General features: G+C 46.1%; 1 protein-coding gene and 1 non-coding gene across 5 annotated transcripts in view; one reads left to right on the forward strand and one right to left on the reverse strand.

The window, feature by feature from the left end:
• DENND6B (DENN domain containing 6B) overlaps positions 1 to 3,184 on the reverse strand; it is a 76,793-nt gene extending 73,609 nt beyond the window's left edge. The window contains exons 1-2 of one of the 4 annotated variants that reach the window (XM_040343193.1): positions 2,960 to 3,179; positions 2,721 to 2,759 (exon numbers count right to left, since the gene is read on the reverse strand). In XM_040343193.1, the coding sequence (XP_040199127.1) occupies positions 2,721 to 2,759; positions 2,960 to 3,109 (189 nt within the window). In that variant the 5' untranslated portion in view covers positions 3,110 to 3,179. Of the gene's footprint in view, positions 1 to 2,720; positions 2,760 to 2,959 lie in introns of all 4 variants that reach the window. The other 3 variants (XM_040343196.1, XM_040343197.1, XM_040343194.1) reach the window with 3 other exon arrangements.
• A 17,291-nt stretch (positions 3,185 to 20,475) lies between these two features.
• TRNAP-AGG lies at positions 20,476 to 20,547 on the forward strand. Its single transcript has one exon. It is a non-coding gene; the product is annotated as a tRNA-Pro (tRNA).
• The last annotated feature ends 536 nt before the right edge of the window (positions 20,548 to 21,083 follow it).

Genomic DNA, 21,083 nt, shown 5'->3' on the forward strand with positions numbered 1-21,083 from the left:
GACATTTAAAAACAAAATGGAAGGATGAGGTAAGTGAAGGAGGACTGCACTAAGGTAAAGGAAGCCATTTAGAGGGGGGGGGGTTGTACCTTTACAACCCCTTTAAGCTGATAACACATAAACAATTCTTATTGTTTGTGTGCCTTTATTGAACACCCCCATTAAATATTCACAGTGCTAGAGGAAAAAGTAAGTGAATCCACAGACTAATTACTTCAACGAAAGCCAATTGGAGTCAGTAGTTTGCACACTTGGGAGTCCAATTCACAAAATGAGTTTGACGGTGTGGCTTAGAGCTACTTAGACTGATAAAGGACACAAACAAACAATTTTAAGATTGCTGTTTATAAGAAGCATCAGCTAATGTTAACCATGCCTCACAAAACTGGAGCTCTCTGTATATGTATATTATATGCAGTTATCTATGAAATGGAGAGAAGAGGGGAAGGAGCAAGATTTGTTACGTGAAAGAAAAGGAAGGCGCAATATTATTGAAAATACCAAAGGGAAGTTAGGGCTTGGTCACACCATAGAAATGCAGTCTGGATGCGATCCGGATGAGATTCTGCATGCAAGTTGTTGATACGTTCCAGTGCATTTTTTCCCTCACCTTAACTACTTTCCGCCCATGCTATAGCCGAACGACGGCTACAGCAAGGGCCTTAATTGCCGGGATAGCGTCCATGGACGTCCCGTGCATGAGCTCTGTGATCAGGCGCTCTGTGATCAGTGGGGTAGATTCAAAGAGCAATTGCGCCTGCGTAACCATAGTTACGCAGCGCAATTGCTTACTTGCCCCGGCGTAACGAGTGTTCTGTATTCAGAAAGCTTGTTACGCCGACTGCAGCCTAAGATATGAATGGCATAAGGCTTCTTATGCCATCGTTTCGTAGGCTGCATTCTTGCGATGGCCGCTAGGGGGCGTTCCCGTAGTGGTCAGCGTATAGTATGCAAATTGCATACGAACGCTGATTCACAACGTTACGCGAGCCCTGCGTACGCAGTTTACGTCGTTTACGTCCGTCGGGTTTCGCGTAAGGCTGCTCCTGCTAATAGCAGGGGCAGCCAATGTTACGTATACCCGTCGTTCCCGCGTCGCAAAGTTTAAATTTTACGTTGTTTGCGTAAGTGATTTGTGAATGGCGTTGGACGCCATTCACGTTCACTTTGAAGCAAATGACGTCCTTGCGACGTCATTTACCGCAATGCACGTCGGGAAAGATTCCCGACAGGGCATGCGCCCTATGCTCGGCGCGGGAACGCGCCTAATTTAAATGATTCCCGCCCCCTACGGGATCATTTACATTAGGCGCCCTTACGCCAGGCATTTTTGAGCAGCGCCCACGCAAATTACGTGGCTACTGCTTCATGAATGAAGCGTAGCGCAGATAATTTGCGTAGGCGCAGGGTAAAAAGGGTACACTGCGCCTCCGTAAGGAGCGCGCAGCTGTACCTGAATCTACCCCACTGAGTCTATGAGACTCGGTTGATCACAAATCTGAGTAAGGGTGTCGATCCCGGCCCCTTACCACGTGATCAGCTGTCAGCCAATGATGGCTGATCATGTGATTTAAACAGAAGCTCGGTAATCTGTATTTTTTTTTTTACGTCACGATGTCAGCGTGGGTGGAAAAAAAAACGATCACTGGATTCTGTCAGAGGGACATTGGTCCCTCACACAGAAAGCCTCAGCTGTATTTTCTGTGCCCACCAGTGTCAGCTGCCTGTGCCCACTGTGTCACCTATCAGTACCCACCAGTGGCACCTACCAGTGCCACAGATCAGTGCCCCCCATCAGTGATCATCATTGTCCATCAGTGCCACCCATCAGCGTACATGAGTGAAGGAGAAAAATTACTCGTTTTCAAAATTTTATAACAAACTATGAAACAGTATTTTTATTTTTTTCAAAATTTTCCGTCCTTTTTTGTTTTATTTAGCAAAAAATAAAAAACCCAGCAGCAACTAAATACCACCAAAACTAAGCTGTGTGAAGAAAAAATTATAAAAAAATAATAATTTTGGTACACTGTAGCATGATTGCGCACTTGTCATTCAAAGTGTGACAGCGCTGAAAGCTGAAAATTGGTTTGGGCAGGAAGGGGGTTTAAGTGCCCAGTAAGCAAGTGGTTAAATAAGGACCTTTGTGGTTTAGTGCATTTTACCGCGTTCCAGCACAGCTCAGTGCAGAAAAAAATGCACTGGACTGTATGTGGTGTGAACCGGGCCTAAAGGTCCCCTTTACAGTGAAACTAAAGTCCAAAAAAAATGACTTCTGCTCACCAGTCTGACACCCACAAGGTCCCTCGCCAGTATGTTCTGGGTGCCTGGTCTACAGCCATCTTGTTAGGATGGCAAGAGATGATTCAACTCCCGCTTACAAGGTCAGACTTCCCAGCGCAGGTAATGTAAAGTGAGCTGCGCATGTGTGGCTCAGTGTACATTTTAAAGTGGACCAGAAGCAGACAGGTAAGTTTATTTTATTACAGAAAAGACACTGCATGTCTCTTCTGCAAAAGAGATGGCTGCATTTATATTTCGATTTTAGGATCATATGTGCGAGTCGGGAATTCATGGCTAATCGCACATGAACACGACCTGCAGACAAAACACAGAAACATGGCCCCCCCCGGAACCTGGGCTTATTAGACAATGATAAAGTCATAGAGAAGGGAGAGCGGTGCTGACAATGCTGCATGGTTATGGGGGGCACAGGTTACCTCTTTCTCTGTGATCCGGGTGTTATGGGGGTACACCAGCTGTAAGAAAAGACAGATAGTTATTGTAGAGGACACAGTCTATGGTAAAGACATTGGGGTGCTGACCCTTCCCTCCCCGTGTGGATGATCTCTCCTCCAGTCCTCCTCCTCTATCACCCCCCTCCTCCGGCCGAGTATCTCTCCTCAGCCTGCCTCTCCCATACAATGACGGCCTCTCCCTCCTCCTCCCCCGTCCTTACCTCCATCGCCTGACCCAGCTCCAGGTCGAAGGTAACCACACACACTCCGTCCAGCCAGGCTGAGAAGCATTCCCATGGCAGGCGGCCACCTCTAGGGCTCTCCGGCTCCTCCATCTCTCTCCCCTTTCCAGCCCACTCACTGCCCAGCATCCCCTCGGGTTACCATAGACACTGGGTCCGCCCTGTGCCTGCGCACTATCATCCCGCTCTGCGCCGCTAGGTGGCGATCTTGCCATACAAGTGCTGCTACCATAAAGACGAGCAGCGCTTATGCCAGATAATGGTGCGCGCTGTATTGCAGAGGGGAGTGTATAGGGGATGGGAGTGCGACTGACTAGTGGAGAGAGTAGGGCAGGGCTGGAAACCCTTGTCACATTTTTGTACTTCAAAACAATTCTTCAAATAAGGAGACTTTTTTCAATGATAACTGGCTGTGAGATTCGGGGTTGTAAAGGTTCGTTTTTTATTTTCTAAATAGGTTCCTTTAACCACTTCAGCCCCGGACCATATTACTGGTCAAAGACCAGGCTACTTTTTGAGATTCGGCACTGCGTCGCTTTAACTGACAATTGCGCGACGTTGCTCCCAAACAAAATTGGCGTCCCTTTTCTCCCCACAAATATAGCTTTCTTGTGGTGGTATTTGATCGCCTGTGCGTTTTTTTGTTTTTGCGCTATAAACAAAAATAGAGTGACAATTTTGAAAAAAATTAATATTTTTTACTTTTTGCTGTAATAAATATCCCCCAAAAATATATAAAAAAAAACAATTTTTTTCCTCAGTTTAGGCCTATACGTATTCTACATATTTTTCATAAAAAAAATCGCAATAAGCGTTTATTGATTGGTTTGCGCAAAAGTTATAGCGTTTACAAAATAGGGGATAGTTTTATGGCATTTTTCGTAATAATTTTTTTGGAGGCGATCAGCGATTTTTTTTATCGGTACTGCGACATTTTTGGGACCATTGATTACTATAAAAATGCCACTGGCAGTAAAGGGGTTAACACTAGGGGGCGATGAAGGGGTTAATCATGTTCCCTGGGTGTGTTCTAACTGAAGGGGGGGTAAGACTGACATGGGGAAATGACAAATCGCTGTTCATACATTGTTCATACATTGTATGAACAGACGATAGGTCATTTCCCCCCCTGACAGGAGCGGGAGCTGTCTGTTTACACACACAGCTCCTGGTTCTCGCTCTGTAACGAGCGATCGCGGGTGCCCGGATCGAGGAGGAACATGAAGTGAGAAATTCAGACAAAGGAAAAAAAAACATTTAGAAGGGAAATCGAAGGAAAAGGTAAGTGAACCAACAATGCACTAGCTTAAAGGAACCTATTTAGAAAATAAAATACAAACCTTTACAACCCCTTTAAAGCGGAACTTTACCCATAACGACTAATAAATAAACATTTTCTTTAGCAAGGAACTGGAGCATACATTCCATATTAATAATTATGATACCAAAATTAGTGTAAATTGCCTCCAGCATTGATCTTGTTTCTTCTGGCTGGAGGCTGCCATTTTGCTGAAACACAGAGCCCCTGAACAGCAGTAAATCATAAAGCAGAATTAAACCCAACAATTTAACGGTTTCAAAAAAACAGCTACATTCCCAGAATGCAGGGATTATTAACTGTTACATTTGCTTGTGTCCTCAACCAAACTGTCACACCATCAAATGGCTGGTGTCATAACTGATCACATGTGCAGCACCAGGGCAGTTGCAGATCGAACAGAAGCAGCTTTTTTGGCTTTAAAGGATAGGAGGGTTTAATTCCACCTTTAAAGCAGAGTTCCAGCCTAGGGAAGAAAAAAGTCAGCAGTTACAAATACTGTAGCTGCTGAATTTTAAAGCGGAGTTCCCACAGTTTACATTTTTTTTTTTTTTCATGAATATTGTTTTTTTAATATTTTCAGTTATATTACTCGCGTGTTTTATATAGGTCGCCGCTCGATTGCTGATTTCCCAAACAAATATAACTTTTATTCTGCCTTGCTGGCAATTTCCATATTGCTTGTGAGCATGTGAAGCCCACAAGCACTATCTTCCTGGGACACAGTGCAGCTGAGCGACCAGCATGCACCGCCTATTCTCGTGCATGCGCAGTATCAACGGCTCGCAGCGCCGTACACTTCAGACAGTGCCATTACAACGGGCGACGGCAGCGTCGGAAGTGCCGCCCCGTTGTTATGGCAAACTAGCCCTCTGCGCTGCCCACTAACTCCTGGGAAATGATGACACACATCTCCCAGGAGCACCAGCGCTGAGGAAAATTACATCAGGCGCCACAGAGAGGAAGTGGCAGAATGCAAAGGACCACATAGCAACAGTGCTGAAGGGATGAGTACATTTTTTTTTAAATAAATTCCATTAAAAAAAAGAAGGTAGGGGGCGCTCACTGACTGAATAACTATGTAACTAAATGGGTGAACAGAAGGATAATTGATAAGATAAAAGCTGATCAATTATTAAAAAATGTCCAGACAAATCCAAAACATGCAATTTCAGTGCAAAAATAAACCAAGTGGACAAGTGAAAAAAAAAAAGGTGAAATAGGCAATTAGTGACCCATATAAGATTTTTATGTTTAACCACTTAAGCCCCAGAACAAATATGCAGCTAAATGCCCAGAGGTGTTTTTACGATTTGGCACTGCGCTGCTTTAACTGGTAATTGCGCGGTCATGCAATGTTGTACCGAAACGAAATTTGCGTACGTTTCTTCCCACAAATAGAGCTTTCTTTTGGTGGTATTTGATCACCTCTGCGGTTTTTATTTTTTGTGCTATAAACAAAAATAGAGCGACAATTTTCTATAATAAATATCCCCCAAAAATATATAAAAAAACATTTTTTTTCCTCAGTTTAGGCCGATACGTATTCTTCTACCTATTTTTGGTAAAAAAAAATCACAATAAGCGTTTATCGGTTGGTTTGCGCAAAATTTATAGCGTTTACAAAATAGGGGATAGTTTTATTGCATTTTTATAAAAAAATATTTTTTTACTACTAATGGCGGCGATCAGCGATTTTTTTCGTGACTGCGACATTATGGCGGACTCTTCGGACAATTTTGACACATTTTTGGGACCATTGTCATTTTCACAGCAAAAAATGCATTTAAATTGCATTGTTTATTGTGAAAATGACAGTTGCAGTTTGAGAGTTAACCACAGGGAGCGCTGAAGGGGTTATGTTTCACCTAGTGTGTGTTTACAACTGTAGGCTGTAGGTCTGACGTCATCGATTGTGTCTCCCTATAAAAGGGATGACACGATCGATGCAGCTGCCACAGTGAAGCACGGGGAAGCCGTGTTTACATACAGCTCTCCCCATTCTTCAGCTCCGGGGAGCGATCGCGAGGGGGCGGCGAATAGCCGCGCCCTCATCCCGGATCGCTCCCCGACGATTTCCAACCGCCGCATGTACCGGGGGGGGGGGGGTCCCGACCCAAGTCTAGGCAGCGACGTGCGGGCACGTCGTTCTGCCTGTCCGTGCCATTATGCCGACGTATATGTACATGCGGCGGTCGTTAATCGGTTAATATATCCTCCCTTTTTTAACCTACTGCACTAGGAAGCGCTCCTTTCTCTCCTCTATGTTACTGTGAGCTGATTTGAGGAGGCTGGCCATGTTTGGAGCTTTGGATCTGTGGATTATTAGATGTCATCAGGAACTTGTGTGTGTGTAAGCCTGCTGTGCATGTGAAATCAGGAGCTGGGACGGTAATGAGGAGAGAGCAGTAACCAGTCCTAAAGAGATATTGCAGCAAGGCTTTTATTTTAAGCCTAATAAGGCGAGGGGCTGGGGGAAACTGTTTTTAGCACCTGCACTGGAAGAAAAACAGAACCTGCACTTCTGTAATCACTGTGGTCCTGTGAAGATTGCCTGTTTGCACTTTTGGAGTTTATTGCACATCAGTATGAAATATGAACTTTTTTGAAGACTTTATTTTGTATCAGACTTTTCCACTTTTATGCACATTGATTGATGTCAGTTGCACATTTACCTATTTACTGGATTTGTATCCATCTATCTTATATGGGTTACTGATTGCCTATTTCACTTTTTTTTTTCACTTGTCCACTTGGTTTATTTTTGCACTGGAATTGCATGTTTTGGATTTGTCTGGACATTTTATTAATTGATCAGTTTTTATCTTATCAATTATCCTTCTGTTCATCCATTTAGTTACATAGTTATTCAGTCAGTGAGCTACCTTCTTTTTTTTTTTTATATTATTATTTATGTGCGAACATTTTTAGGTGGCTGCTGCTACTTATTATTTCAGACGTTTTAGCGCTAAAAATAGTGCATAAATAACGCCTGAAATACTCCTGCCCCAGCATTCTCAATGTGAAAGCCCGAGGGCTTTCACACTGAGGCGATGCGCTGGCTGGTGAAAAAAAATCTCCTGCAAGCAGCATCTTTGGAGCGGTGAGAGGAGCGGTGTGTATACCGCTCCTTCCCATTGAAAACAATGGAACACCGCAGCTATACCGCCGGCAATGCGCATTGCCGCTAGCATTGCTAAAAATAGCGGCGCTATACGGCCACCGCACATCCTGCCCCAGTGTGAAAGGGGCCCTAGAGCCCTTTCACACTGGTGCGGTAGGGGCGTCTGCGGTAAAGCGCCGCTATTTTTTAGCAGAACTTTACTGTCGTTTTTGTTGCGCTGTTCAGCAGCTAGTAGCGTCCGAAAAAGGGTTAAAACCACCCGCAAAGCGCCACTGCTGATTTCAATGAGCAGGGGCGCTTTAGGAGCAGTGTATCCACTATTCCTACAGCGCCTCAAAGATGCTGCTAGCAGGACTTTAGCATCCTGCCAGCACACAGCTCCAGTGTGAAAGCCCTCAGGCTTTCACACTGGAGTGAAAGGAGCGGCTCTTTCAGGATGCTTTGCAGGCGCTATTTTAAGCGTTATATCGCCTGCAAATCGCCTTAGTGTGAAAGGGGTCTTACCTGTCCTGGGAGCCCGCAATTTCAGCACCTGAAGCCAACCCGTCCATCAGCTTCATAGCCTGTTTCCTACTGAGCATGTGCGAGTCGATCTGCGCTTTCTGAATGATCCCACTGTCCCTTCTGGGACCTGTGTGTGTCTCCCAGAAGGCAGTGGGGGGGGGGGAGGAACAGGGGCCTCAAATGACGTAGGTCGTCGCTGCGCCCTTACACGGAAGTGGAAGCGGATACCTGTTTTTGACCAAAGGTGCCAAATGTGGCACCGGAGGATGGGAGGAAGCAGATAAGTGTAGCTTTCACATTTGGGTGGAACTCCACTTTAAGTGCTGGTTCACATATATGCGATGCGGGAACCAGCGCGATTCCAGTGCAGGTTCCCGCATCGCATGTCACCTGTTGGCGGTTCACACTGACATCTGAAAACCACTGTGGGTGTCAATGCAAAGTTAATGACACCCCCAGAACGGTTCGCAGATCGCAGTGCCAACTGCCCAATGCTGCAAAAATTGGATCGCATAGGTATGAACACCCATGCAATCCAATTCCAGTGCAGGCCAAAAAAAGGGTGCTGCACCGCTGTGATACAAATGCGGATACAATCTTTATGGCTGAATTCGCATTGCACAGGTATCGAATGTGATCTGCACAGCAGTCCGGTTCAAATCACATGCAATGTTTAACATCGCACCAGTGTGAACCCAGCCTAGTGCCCTGTACACACGATCGGAATTTCCGGCGGGATAAAATCCGATGGAATTTTCCGTCGGAATTCCGTTCAAGCTGTCGTGCATACACACTGTCAGACCAAATTCCGGCCGTCCAAAACGCGATACCGGAAACGCACACAGAAACGCACAGAAATGCACATGCATCACGCTTTTGTTCCAATAATTCCTAATGGCATCCCAAACATGGCCATTAGACAATCATTTTTTTTTTTTTTTTTTTTTTTTTGCGCATTTGTTGCATGTAGGACACCTTATTCAAGTAAATGGACTGCCCTAAGTGCAGCACATGCAAAAACATAATGCTAGATGTGATTGGGGAATGAAGAGCGTGGACAGCCAGCAGCAAGGGTTGCCACCTGTCCAGGATTCACCCGGACAGTTCAGGTTTGGAATCATGAGTCCGGGTTTCAGACTGCCTGAAACCCGGACACATTATTTAGACTCAACTATGGCTTCCCAGCAGGGTTGCTGGCTGCAGGTGTCTAAGCTGCCTAAAGCCAGCACTAACAATCTCCGCCCCCTCCCCCAAAACACACACACGGAGAGGAGAGAGGGCTCAATCTGCACCCTTTTATCCCCCACACCCCTACCCCTCTGTGTCTTCCCACACTCCAATCCTTGGCACTGTGCCTCAGAAAAGGAAAGTTGGGGCCGAAAATTTGAATTCCAGCAGGCTCATATACATCTGGATGAGAGGTGTCGACTGCCAAGAGGTGAGTGAGCTCACCTTCCATCCCTGTCTGTGACTGAAGTCTCCCCCCTTCTCTCTCCTGTCTCTGAGTAAGTGCGATGAGGAAAATCAAGTTTCTCAGATTACCCCTTACATCAGAGTTCCCCTTTACACCAGAGGCCACAGTGTTTCCCCTTACATCAGAGTCTCCGTACATCGATGTTCTCAGTGTTCCCCCATAAATCAGGGTTTCCAGAGCATCCCTTATGTTAGAGTCCCCAGAGTTCTCCCTTACATCAGAGTCTGCAGAATATCCCCTTACAGTGAAAGGGAACTCTGCGAGTTCAGATGTAAAAGGGGAACTCTGCAGACTCTGAAAGGGGACTGTTGTTATTAAAGTGGAGTTCCACCCAAAAGTGGAACTTCCGCTTAATCCACTACTCGCCCCCTTACATGCCACATTTGGCATGTAATTTTTTTGGGGGGGGAGTGGGGGCTTCAGGAGGAGTGGGACTTCCTGTCCCACTTCCTCCTTCCGCCGAGGGGCTGCTAAGGCGAATCGTCAGATCGCCTTTTGGCAGCCCCTCCCTGTAGGCGATTGCCTGGGACACGTGACAGGTCCCAGGCGATCGCCTGTCCAATCGGATGGCGCAGCGCCGCTCGCGAATGTGCAGTGGGTTCCCGGCCGTGAAGCCGAAAGCTGTCACGGCCGGGTGCTCACACTTAGAATGAAGAGGAAGGCCGGAGAGGGGGGGAGAGGAGCAGAGCCCCCCGGCCGGCGCGTCGCTGGAACGTGGAGCAGGTGAGTGTATGTTTATTAAAAGCCAGCAGCTACACTTTTTGTAGCTGCTGACTTTTAATAAACATTAAAAATTACTGGAACACCCCTTTAAGTTCATATGATTACAAATGTTATTTAATAGCAAAATATATGTATAGTTTATACTATAAAAAAAATAAGTTGCTGTGCGCCGCTAAAGTGTTTGGGTTTGACTTGAAGAAAAGGTGGCAACAAGGGATGACCCTGCAATATGGATGAAAATTATTGAGAAAAATAGCACAGACACAGACAGTACACACACCACGTAGCTTTAGGTGCACACTGCAGAGGACACGGGCAGTGCACACACCACGTAGCTTTAGGTGCACACTGCAGAGGACACAGGCAGTACACACCACGTAGCTTTAGGTGCACACTGCAGAGGACACAGGCAGTACACACCATGTAGCTTTAGGTGCACACTGCAAAGGACACGGGCAGTACACACCACGTAGCTTTAGGTGCACACTGCAGAGGACACGGGGAGTACACACACCACATAGCTTTAGGTGCACACTGCAGAGGACACAGGCAGTACACACCACGTAGCTTTAGGTGCACACTGCAGAGGACACGGGCAGTACACACACCACGTAGCTTTAGGTGCACACTGCAGAGGACACAGGCAGTACACACCATGTAGCTTTAGGTGCACACTGCAAAGGACACGGGCAGTACACACCACGTAGCTTTAGGTGCACACTGCAGAGGACACGGGGAGTACACACACCACATAGCTTTAGGTGCACACTGCAGAGGACACAGGCAGTACACACCACGTAGCTTTAGGTGCACACTGCAGAGGACACAGGCAGTACACACCACGTACCTTTAGGTGCACACTGCAGAGGACACAGGCAGTACACACCACGTAGCTTTAGGTGCACACTGCAGAGGACACGGGCAGTACACACAACGTAGCTTTAGGTGCAGACTGCAGAGGACACAGGCAGTACACCACGTGAGAATACTGCAGCTAGCACAATCACCTGCCTGCCAGTAAATTAGAAAGTGCAGATCTAGCTAAACTATACATTGTATAAATATATATACAACACCTGGGATGCATATATATCCTCTACACACTGTAACTTTAACTGACTAGCCTGCCTGCTTGCCTGCCTGCTCTATCTACCTACTAAAAATTACACTCTCTCTTTCTCTGTCTTCTCTCTTTTAACCACCGCAACACACTACACAAGGCTGAAAAACACAAACTGGCTGACCGCTGGAAGTCTCAGCCCTATATCATATGTAAAAAGTTGCCTGACCTTCCCGTGTATCAGGTCCGACCTGAAGGCAGTGTGGGGCCCCTGAAAACCTGGCATAGGAATCATCTACTACCCCTCAATGAAGCTGTTTGACTACCCTCGACCCCTGACTCTCTGGATTTACCCCCCCGCAACCAAACCCTCTGGGCCGGTCACTAGATCTCAAGTTCCACATCCAGACTCAGAGGATGAAGAGTCCACAGATGAATGGATAGGGTCAGAGTGGTTATGGTCCTCTCAACGATCAGAACCTAATGCTTCGTTCCTGCCCTCATCTGAAGCGACCAGTAGTGGGGCACTTCGACCAGAGGCCCCTAAATTCATACCACAGAATGTATTCAGTGAAGACCAAGAAGAAGAGATTGATTTATACTCAGCAGGAGATCTCATGGAGACCCCAAGCCCACCGAATGGAGATCTGCACGATTCAGGGAATGAGGAATCTGCTATGTCTGAATCAAAGGATGATGCTGCTCCCCCGGACTTTGAAATAGACCCTGCTCCTTCTGGCCCATCAACGCTGGAAGAACTCAGAGAAAAGAGAACTATTCATCCCCCAAAGAGACTGACCTATAGCCAATTGGGAGAGTGTTCTGAAGAGACTATTTTCACCTCAAAGAGGTCTAATGTTTTGAGTGATTCTCCAGCTGCCAATTTAGTGGAGGTCAGCCCCTGCTCACCCCCTGACACATCTGAACCTAGCACTCTAGTGTTAGTAGAAAATGGACAGGGCAGCCTACCCATACCCAACGATTGGTGGGGGGTTCCTCTGTCCAGTTTGTGCCAGTCATTGAGTTGTCTAGCTTTGCACAAAGTAAGAAGTAATGCACATCATTTAGTGCCTTGCATGAACTAACAACCTTTTTCTCCGCTTGTATCTTGAGAAGCATGTATCAGGGTCCATACCCTCTTTGGGGACCAAAGAATTCAAGTGGGGGGAGTGTGTAGCGGGGTTGTCCTGTCAGAGCTTCGTGACAGGTTATCCCCGCTGGACTTATATTTTAAATTGTAAATATGTTGGACATTGTTGGGAGGCTGTGCATTGCGGGACTACTGGTAGCAGGAGACACGGACTCCATGGACTCCTCGGAGAAGCAGACTACATTTCCCGCAATGCTTTGCCCTCCAGAAGGATGTGACGTTTTGCTCAGACTGGTGGAGGAGGTCATTTAAGGAAGGGGAGTCACGCCTTTTTGCTCTCTCGGGACCAGCCTTCTGATAATCTTCGAAATTGTCAGGGGTTCCTAAACTTTTGCATACAACTGTATTGCTGCCAAACTGCACGGCCGCTTTGGGGGGGCAAGCCAGGATGGCCAGATTCTAGGCCCGGCAAGGTATTCTCTGCTGAGGAAAGTCCGGCCTCACCAATTGTGGACATATAAATTGGCGAAAGTCTACGCAAAAAATTGTGGAGAATGCAGCAGCAAAACACGATGTAGATTATTTTATACTCCGCCATGTGTATGTAAGTTAGAAATAGGCGGAACCGGCTGGCCATTATCCCGAAGGCATTCTCCACAACTCTTCGGGCTCTGGCCAGCCGGTAGTTGAATACCCTCCTCTCTGGGGTGAGGGTCCTCTGGGGGAATGGCCTCATGAGATGCGGTCCCAGTCCAAAGGCTTCATCAGCCAGAAACACAAAGGGGAGTCCTTCAACATTCTCTGCATCTGGTGGCAATGCAATGTCATCACTCTGGAGACAAAAAGAAAACTCCGTCTGGCTGAAGGCTCCCCCATCCGACATCTGGTCGTTCTTCCCCACATCGACATAGAAAAGTTCATACTGTGCTGACACCACCGCCATCAACACAATGCTATGAAACCCCTTGTAATTGAAGTAATAAGAACCCGAACGGGATGGTGGCACGTTGCGGACGCGCTTCCCGTCGATTGCCTAAATTGGGGAAATCCCACCGCATGGCAAACTCAGATTCCACTGTCTGCCATTCCTGTGGCGTGGAAGGAAGCTGTGGAATCAAACAAGTGTAGCGCCCTGCTCCCAAATTACTGGGCGATATATGTTAGATTTAGTGGGTGTCTGAGCCGATAATGTGGCTCGGACTGTATAATTTATTCTGAAATAGCCTCTGTCCTGGCAGTGGCTGTGCCTGATAGCATTTTCCCACTGTTGCCTGTAGGTGGTGATACCCCCACAGGTCAGTGTTGGAAACCGGGTAAGCCATAGGTCATTGAGTGTCTTTTCTCGGGAGCAGCCCAGTGGGAGTTGTGCCCCGCTGTGCATGCCGGGAAGGGATACTTAAGGGGCAGATGCCATGTTTTGGGGTCTTCGCCTCGTGGCCCCCCTGGCGCAAGGTAATGTGTTGTGTGATTTCTAGCCCCGGGGCCATGTTGGCCCAAGGCTGCATCTCTGCTAGTAGGCCCAGTAATGCTGGTTGGGGCCTACGAATCAAGAGGGATCTTAAGCTGTCTATCTAAGTGAAGGAAGCTACCCTTAATGAAGGAAACCAGGGGAGGACTTTCCCTGGAGGAGACCAAGCGGAAGGCATAGGCCTGGTGACATTGTTAAGAAGGGATCCACAATTCAAGTTGTCCTACAGTTCACCGGGTCGGCTTAAAGGCTCTTTAACTGTACGGCTGGAAGTTTGGGTATTACATCCTGTGGCAGAGGATTCCGGACTATTCAATTTATTCCCAATCAGTCTGTGGCAGAGACTGTTAGCAAACTGGTTCGTGCTTCATTCCAGCTGCTAGGCCTGGTGAGAGTGGTCTGTCCGGGTGAGCAATACCCACTCCGGAGGGAGTGGCGAATGACTTTGGAGATATGGGGATTTTCCCAAGTGATCTGTATCGTGTACCTGAACCTTCCCTTCCCCTTCATCCTTCTTCACAAGTTCAAGCAAGAAAAAAGATATTTCAGACTTTCTTCCCCTAGACGACAAGTGTTGAGGTAACGTGCAGGCCCAAAACTATCCAGCAGCTCCTACGGGGGTAGTGCTACACAAGATAAAAATGTTTTAGTACTTTTGCACATAACATTGCAAGCAGATTTTACAAAAACATTATTGGCCAACATCATTATAAGATTTATTTTAAGGAGTATTTAAGGACAAACATAGAAGGCCCCCCTCTGATGTCCCCTTGTAAAAAAAATTAGGGGGGCTAGATGACAGCATGCATGAGGACAAATTCACAGCATATTACAATTTTAGGGAAGGATGAAAGAAATACAATACATTAGCAAGCATTAAATACATAGAATGTGATATTAAACTTACCCCTACAAATAATTCTTCTGCGGGACTTGGATGATGGCAGAACAGGTGTCTGGGATAATGAGTCCCAGAGCCTGGGGGGAGATGCCTGTTGTGAACTTCAGGTCCTGCAGGCTTCTCCCAGTCACCAGGTATCGCAACGTAGCGACTAGCCTCTGCTCAGCTTGATGGCTTCCCGCATAAAGGTGTCCTGCCTGGTGATATAGGGGGACACCAAAGCCAAGAGATGCTGAAAAACGGGGTCCGACATCCTCAGAAAATTCCTGTAATCGTCAGGGTTATTCTCCTGGATCTCCCGCAACAGAGGCATGTGAGAGAATTGGTCCCGCTGGAGCAACCAAATCTTGGTCCATGAACTGCTCTTCACCCTGTTCATGGACTTGTCTTGGTCCAAGACAGGAAGACCAACACAAAGCGCCTGCACAGCACGAACTCTATGACGAGAACGTACCCACAACATGGCTAGGAAACGGTCATCTGATCAGAACGAACTAAACAGAACGCACTGAAGAACAGCAAGGCCTATGAGGAACGACCTGAAAGTCAGAAACGAGCGGACAAGAACGCACTGAAAAACAGATACGACCTGACTACACTCCCTGAAAGACAAGATACGAACCCACAAGCACAAACTGAACCGCAGAAAACAAACTGAAAGCACGAAGACTGAAAAGCACAAATCGTCTTTCACCAAACCTTTACTAACGCGCAGTAACACGAGATTAGCAAAAGCAGCCCAAGGGGTGGCGCCATTGGAATCGAACTTCCCCTTTATACTGCCGTTGTACGTCACCGCGTTTTAGAACAACGAGATTTTGGCTTGACAGTGTGTATTCAAGAAAAGCTAGACAAAAATCCTGTTGAGAAAAAAAAAAATTCTGACGGGATTCTCGTCCGTGTGTACAGGGCTTCAGTCTGCGTATTGCACTGCATTGTGAGTATTTTTAATACTTTCGAGTAAATTGTTTAATCAGCAATACTACAATTATAGGTGTGTGCACAGCCTATTGCATTAGGATGTGCACCCCAAATCTCAAATATGTGTGTGTGTGTGTGTGCATGTGTATATATACTGACAGTGTCCACAGAGCAGAGATTGGTGTCAGTAGGGCAGTGGACAGTGTCTGTAGTTTTTATTATTTTGTACAGTTTTGTTTTAAAAAAAAAAAATTACAATCGTTTTCGGATCCCCATTAGGGGGTTTTGGTGAAAAATCAGTGCTCTAAACGGCGAATCTGCAACACATAGGGTGATTAGGGTGTGCCTATGACTACACTGTGATTACGATTATGACCACACACACTTTGAATCTGAGGGGTAGATCTGAAATGAGGGGAAGCAGTGTTGATTGTATCATCCAATCATGTGCAAGCTAAAATGCTGTATTTTATTTTCCTTGCATGTCCCCCTCGGATCCACAGCGACTGCACTTCCAAGTAGATTTGCCTTTAGTAAATAACCCCCATTGTGAAATGTTGTATTATATTTGTTCCTGAAAATATGCATTTAATAAACAGTTGCACAAAAATCTTGCAACAACTATGTTTTTATTCCACGGGTCCTCTGCTTTCAGAAAATATAGAATGTTCTGGGGGGGTTTTAAATAAGGCAAAAATGCAGATTTTTACGTGTACAATTTTTTTTTTTAAATTGCTCTAGTTGTTGGTTACCCGATAGGATGAGGCACTGAGGTCTTGAAAAATTAAGAATTCAGCTTTATATGCATAAGAGAACGGCATACATGTGTGAGAAAGGCATTACAGGAGAGAGCAGAGAGGAAAAAACTTCTTTCATGTGCAGAATATACAAGCCTATATAAACACACAGATCCTAGTATAGCACTATAGCACCCAGGGCCGATCCTAGGCAGGGTGCACAGGGTGCTTTGCACCCAGGCGCCTGCAGAGATGGGGGCGCTGAAATGCCAGAGTTCTCCCCTCCCTCCTTTTCTTGTTTGTGTCTGTCCAGAACTAGTGTTCGGAGCATAGGTGTGTGTGTCCATCCAGAACTGATGTGTGAGCATAGGGCAGCCCGTCCAGCCTGGCAGTGCTTTTCCTGACATGAGGGTTCTAGTTTTCAGTGGCTGCTGAATGCTGATATATGAATAAATTCCTCACACTGTGAGTCTTGGAACCCGCACTCCACCAACTCCAGTTGGAATGCCTCCCCCTCCCATCTCTATCTCGGGCTGCGCAGAGAGAGAACCAAGTTGAATTCAGTGTTCAGTGTGCTGGGGGATGGCATACCCAGCATCCCCCAGTGCTCTGGGCTGTCCCTGCTCTAGATGTTTTATGGCATGATAGATTGCATATGATACACAGCCCCTGCCCATTCCTGCGCCTCAGTAGTCCATCTAAAGTTGTGATGTACCAAGAGCCCTTTCACACTGACGGTGAGGGGGCGCTGGCTGTAAAGCGCCGCTATTTTTAGCGGCTCTTTACCGTCATTTTAGAGGTACATTTAACCCCCACTAGCAGCCAAATAAAGGGTTCAAAGGCACCAGTGCCAAAGTGCTTTGCAGGTACTGACCATTGATTTCAATGGGCAGGGGCACTTTAAGAGCGGTGTATACACTGCTCCTAAAGCACCTCAAAGAAGCTACTTGCAGGAATTTTTTGACGTCCTGCCAGCGTACTGCCCCAGTGTGAAAGCACTCGGGCTCTCACACTGGGATTGCAGATGAGGCTTTTTTCAGGCGCTATTTTGAACGCTAAAGTGCCTGAAAAATGCCTCCAGGGTGAAAGGGGTCTAATGGACCATCTCCTCCTGTACTATGTCTGCAGTCTCTGATCGTCTCCTGTACTATGTCTGCGGTCTCTGGCCGTGTCCTATATCATGTCTGCAGTCTCTGACTGTCTCCTGTACTATGTCCGCAGTCTGTGACCACCTCCTGTATTATGCCTGCAGTCTCTGACCATCTCCTGTCCTATGTCTGCAGTCTCTGACCATCTCCTGTATCATGTCTGTAGTATGTCTGTTGGCTCTTTCTAACAGACTCTCTAACAGAAGCCCTCTCTGGGTCCATCAGAGAGGCCCCCCTCCAGGTCCCAATAGTCCCAAGTACTCTGCTTGTCTTCCTGTATTTTGTTTATTGTTAAGAGATCATGTAAGGATCCCAGGTTAATGAAGACTTTGTGGGGGAGCATCTCTGTGGTTAAGTCATTGCCATAGAAACATTTGTAAAGGGGAGGAGTTAGTAAAATTACCACGCCAATGTGGGGCGCCAGAAATTTTTCTGCACCCAGGCGCCTGTGACCCTAGGATCGGCCCTGATAGCACCATCTATAATTCAGAGTGCATAGTACCGTATATGCTCTGTTGCACTTTCAACACCCCTTCTTAACATTATATGCTTTGCTTTTATGATATTGAGGTTCTCCTGAAGAAGAATAACAATGGATTGGTGATTGCATCCAGTCATCTCTTCTGATGGGAAATATTGAATGTTGATAATACTTTGCTCTCGAATGTCCCTAAGCAGATGATACTTCACGTTCATGTGCTTGGTCCTAAGATTAACCCTTTCTGATTTTGTCAGCTTTATACAGCATACCCCACATTTAAGTACACAATGGGGTTTATTTACTATAGCTGAAAAGTGCAAAATCAGGCTCACTTCTGCATTGAAACCAACAAGCTTCCAGGTTTTATTACCAAAGCTTAATTGAACAAACTGGGGTTGAGCCTAGGTTCACACTGCTGCGAATTCAAAATCGCGGTAAAATGCGCGATTTTACCGCGATTTCGGCCGCAATTTAATGTAAATCGCGGCCCGAAATCGCAAAAAGTAGTACAGGAACTACTTTTTGAAATCGCAGATGCGGCGTCGCACTGATTAGGACAGTGCCATTGCCGACAATTGCCGCCGATTTGAGATGCGATTTGACATGTCAAATCGTTCCAAATCGTACCCAGTGTGAACCAGGGCTAAAAGCTCATTAGTTTCTATGCAGAAGTGAGCCTAATTTTGCACTTTCCAGCTTTTGCAAATAAACCCCATTGTGTACTTAAAAGTGGGGTATGCCTGTACATCCCTCGTTGTCTTTGAAATTTTGGCCATAGGCACTGGTGCCACAACACTGCAACCCCTCACAGATAAAAAGTCTGTTTATGGTGCGACAGGAAGTCGGGTAAATCTGGGGGTGTTGTCACAGACAGGACATACATTTCTGACTTGTTTAGACAATACACCAATTGTTATTAGGCGTCGACCACTAGGCTGTGCCAGACTCCCTAGATAGGTTCCTGTGTGGTGAAGGTAGACGCCCCAAGTGGCCAGGGTTTATTTTATGTTTGATCTTGTTTATGCTGTTTGGATGCTTGCACTTGTTTCCAGCAAGATGGAAAAATAAACCAAAATCTTTGTTTTCAACCGTCTTCGACTGCCTGTCTGTATAAATTCAGTGTGTAGTGAACCCATCCAGGGGGTCACACACCCCGCTACTGAGCTAACCCCTTACAATGGGTACTAGACATGTGCGCACTGAAATATTTTGTTGCGGAATTACGTTTTCGTCTGAAAAATACATTTATTTAGTTACTCCCGAAATTTGTATTAATAGATTTCATTAGAAATTGCATTTGTCCGAAAATCCGAATTAACGTCGAATCTGTCATTGAAGGTGTCTGTCGAATGTTCAAAGAAGATTCGACGGAGCAGAGAAACTGTACATTTCCAGTCCGCAATGTTCCGCCTACAATAAGGTGACCAGATTTTTAAAATAAAATCTGGGGACATATTTTTGTTTTTTACTGGCAATGGCGGCAATCAGCGACTCTCTCCCCCCGTCGCCTCAGTCTGTCAACTCTTAGCTCTCTGCAAGGTAAGGAAAGGAGATAGCCAGGAGCTGTCCAGGACTTGAGCCAAGGCAGAAGAACATGCGGATGGAGCGGAACAGGCATGCACCCGAAACTGAAGAAATATTCCCTCTGCTCTGACCAGCATATGATCATCAGAAAGGGGCACAGATAATGGGAAAAAAATACACCCCTCCCCCTTATTTTTTTTTAATTCTGCACTGACTGTCATTGAAATTGCCCCAGCCCCTGTTCAAATCCAACCCAGGGACAGACTTGGTCCGGGGACAGTGTCCTCAATCTGGGGACTGTCCTCGGAAACTGGGGATGTCTGGTCACCCTAGCCTACAAGCTAGCTATAGTAGAATTTTAATGTTGTATGACTAGCAATAATTATATTTATTAATTATTATTATGACTAGTCAACCAACATTTTTCTATAGCCTATGGGTGGATGCATTTGAACGGAAATGTACGATTGCAGCGTCGTACAGTTTAGCTGCTCCGCTCTTCTTTAGAACTTTCGACAGACACCATAAGCCTTCAATGACAGATTCAACGTTTGTATGTTTTTCGCTGCTTCGTCGTTCATTTTGAATTGTCAAGTTAGTTCTAGCTATTTTACTGCTCCTCCTCTTTGGTTACAATCAGCCTATAACATTCATCATCATCATTATTATTTTTATTTTACTTCCCCCACCCAATTCCAGCAGCGATCTTTTCTCTCTATGTCGAATAATTAGGCACATTCGACCACAGGTTCGATAAACACAGATTGTTATTGTTAGCGTCATGTTGAATCTCCTATCTAGATCAAACTGTTGTCGCAAAGAAAACGAAAATAAAGCATTTGTTTATGTTGGAACTTTCGGTTTCTGCGCTTTCGTTTGTTAAAACAATAATGAAAATACCTGAAATTCGGACGGAAATGCATTCGGATGAAAACAAATGCACATGTCTAATGGTTACTAGCTGTCTGTGGTATGTTGTATGAAGGAGCTCTCTGATTGGACCAGAGGTGTTGTCACCATGTGGCTCGTTGGTCTAGGGGTATGATTCTCGCTTAGGGTGCGAGAGGTCCCGGGTTCAAATCCCGGACGAGCCCTATTTTGTTATTTTAGTAAACACAGAGTACCATTTACAGACGTTCATGGGAAGATGTGGAATTCCTCTCCTCCTTCGGTGTAGTTCTCACTATGGTGTACATCTATCAACCAGCAATATGTCCTCCCTGTACATCCTCACTTTTCACTGTGTATAATACTAGAGCCAGTTTAACCACTTCAGCCCCACAAAGATTTTCCCCCTCATTGACTAGGCCATTTTTCTTGCAATAAGGCACTGCATAATTTTAACTGACAACTGCGCGGTCGTGCGACATTGTACCCAAACGAAATTGATGTCCTTTTCCTGTCACTCCATATACAATGTTCTTGTGTCTTTCACCCATTTATATCCCACACCCTGATGTGTGTAATGTGATGCGGAATTGAGGGTCCCCTGGTTAGGATAATATGAGGTGCCGCCTCCCCCGAGCTCGCCTACATCATTGCCTGTATGGATGGGCTCCCCCTCCTAGCAGAGCTCACACACACACTATCTGAATACTGTCGTCACAGAGCACGCCAAGGCGGGGGCGCG

Source organism: Rana temporaria, chromosome 3 (assembly GCF_905171775.1).
Source record: "Rana temporaria chromosome 3, aRanTem1.1, whole genome shotgun sequence".
In the NCBI taxonomy this organism is placed as follows: domain Eukaryota; kingdom Metazoa; phylum Chordata; class Amphibia; order Anura; family Ranidae; genus Rana; species Rana temporaria.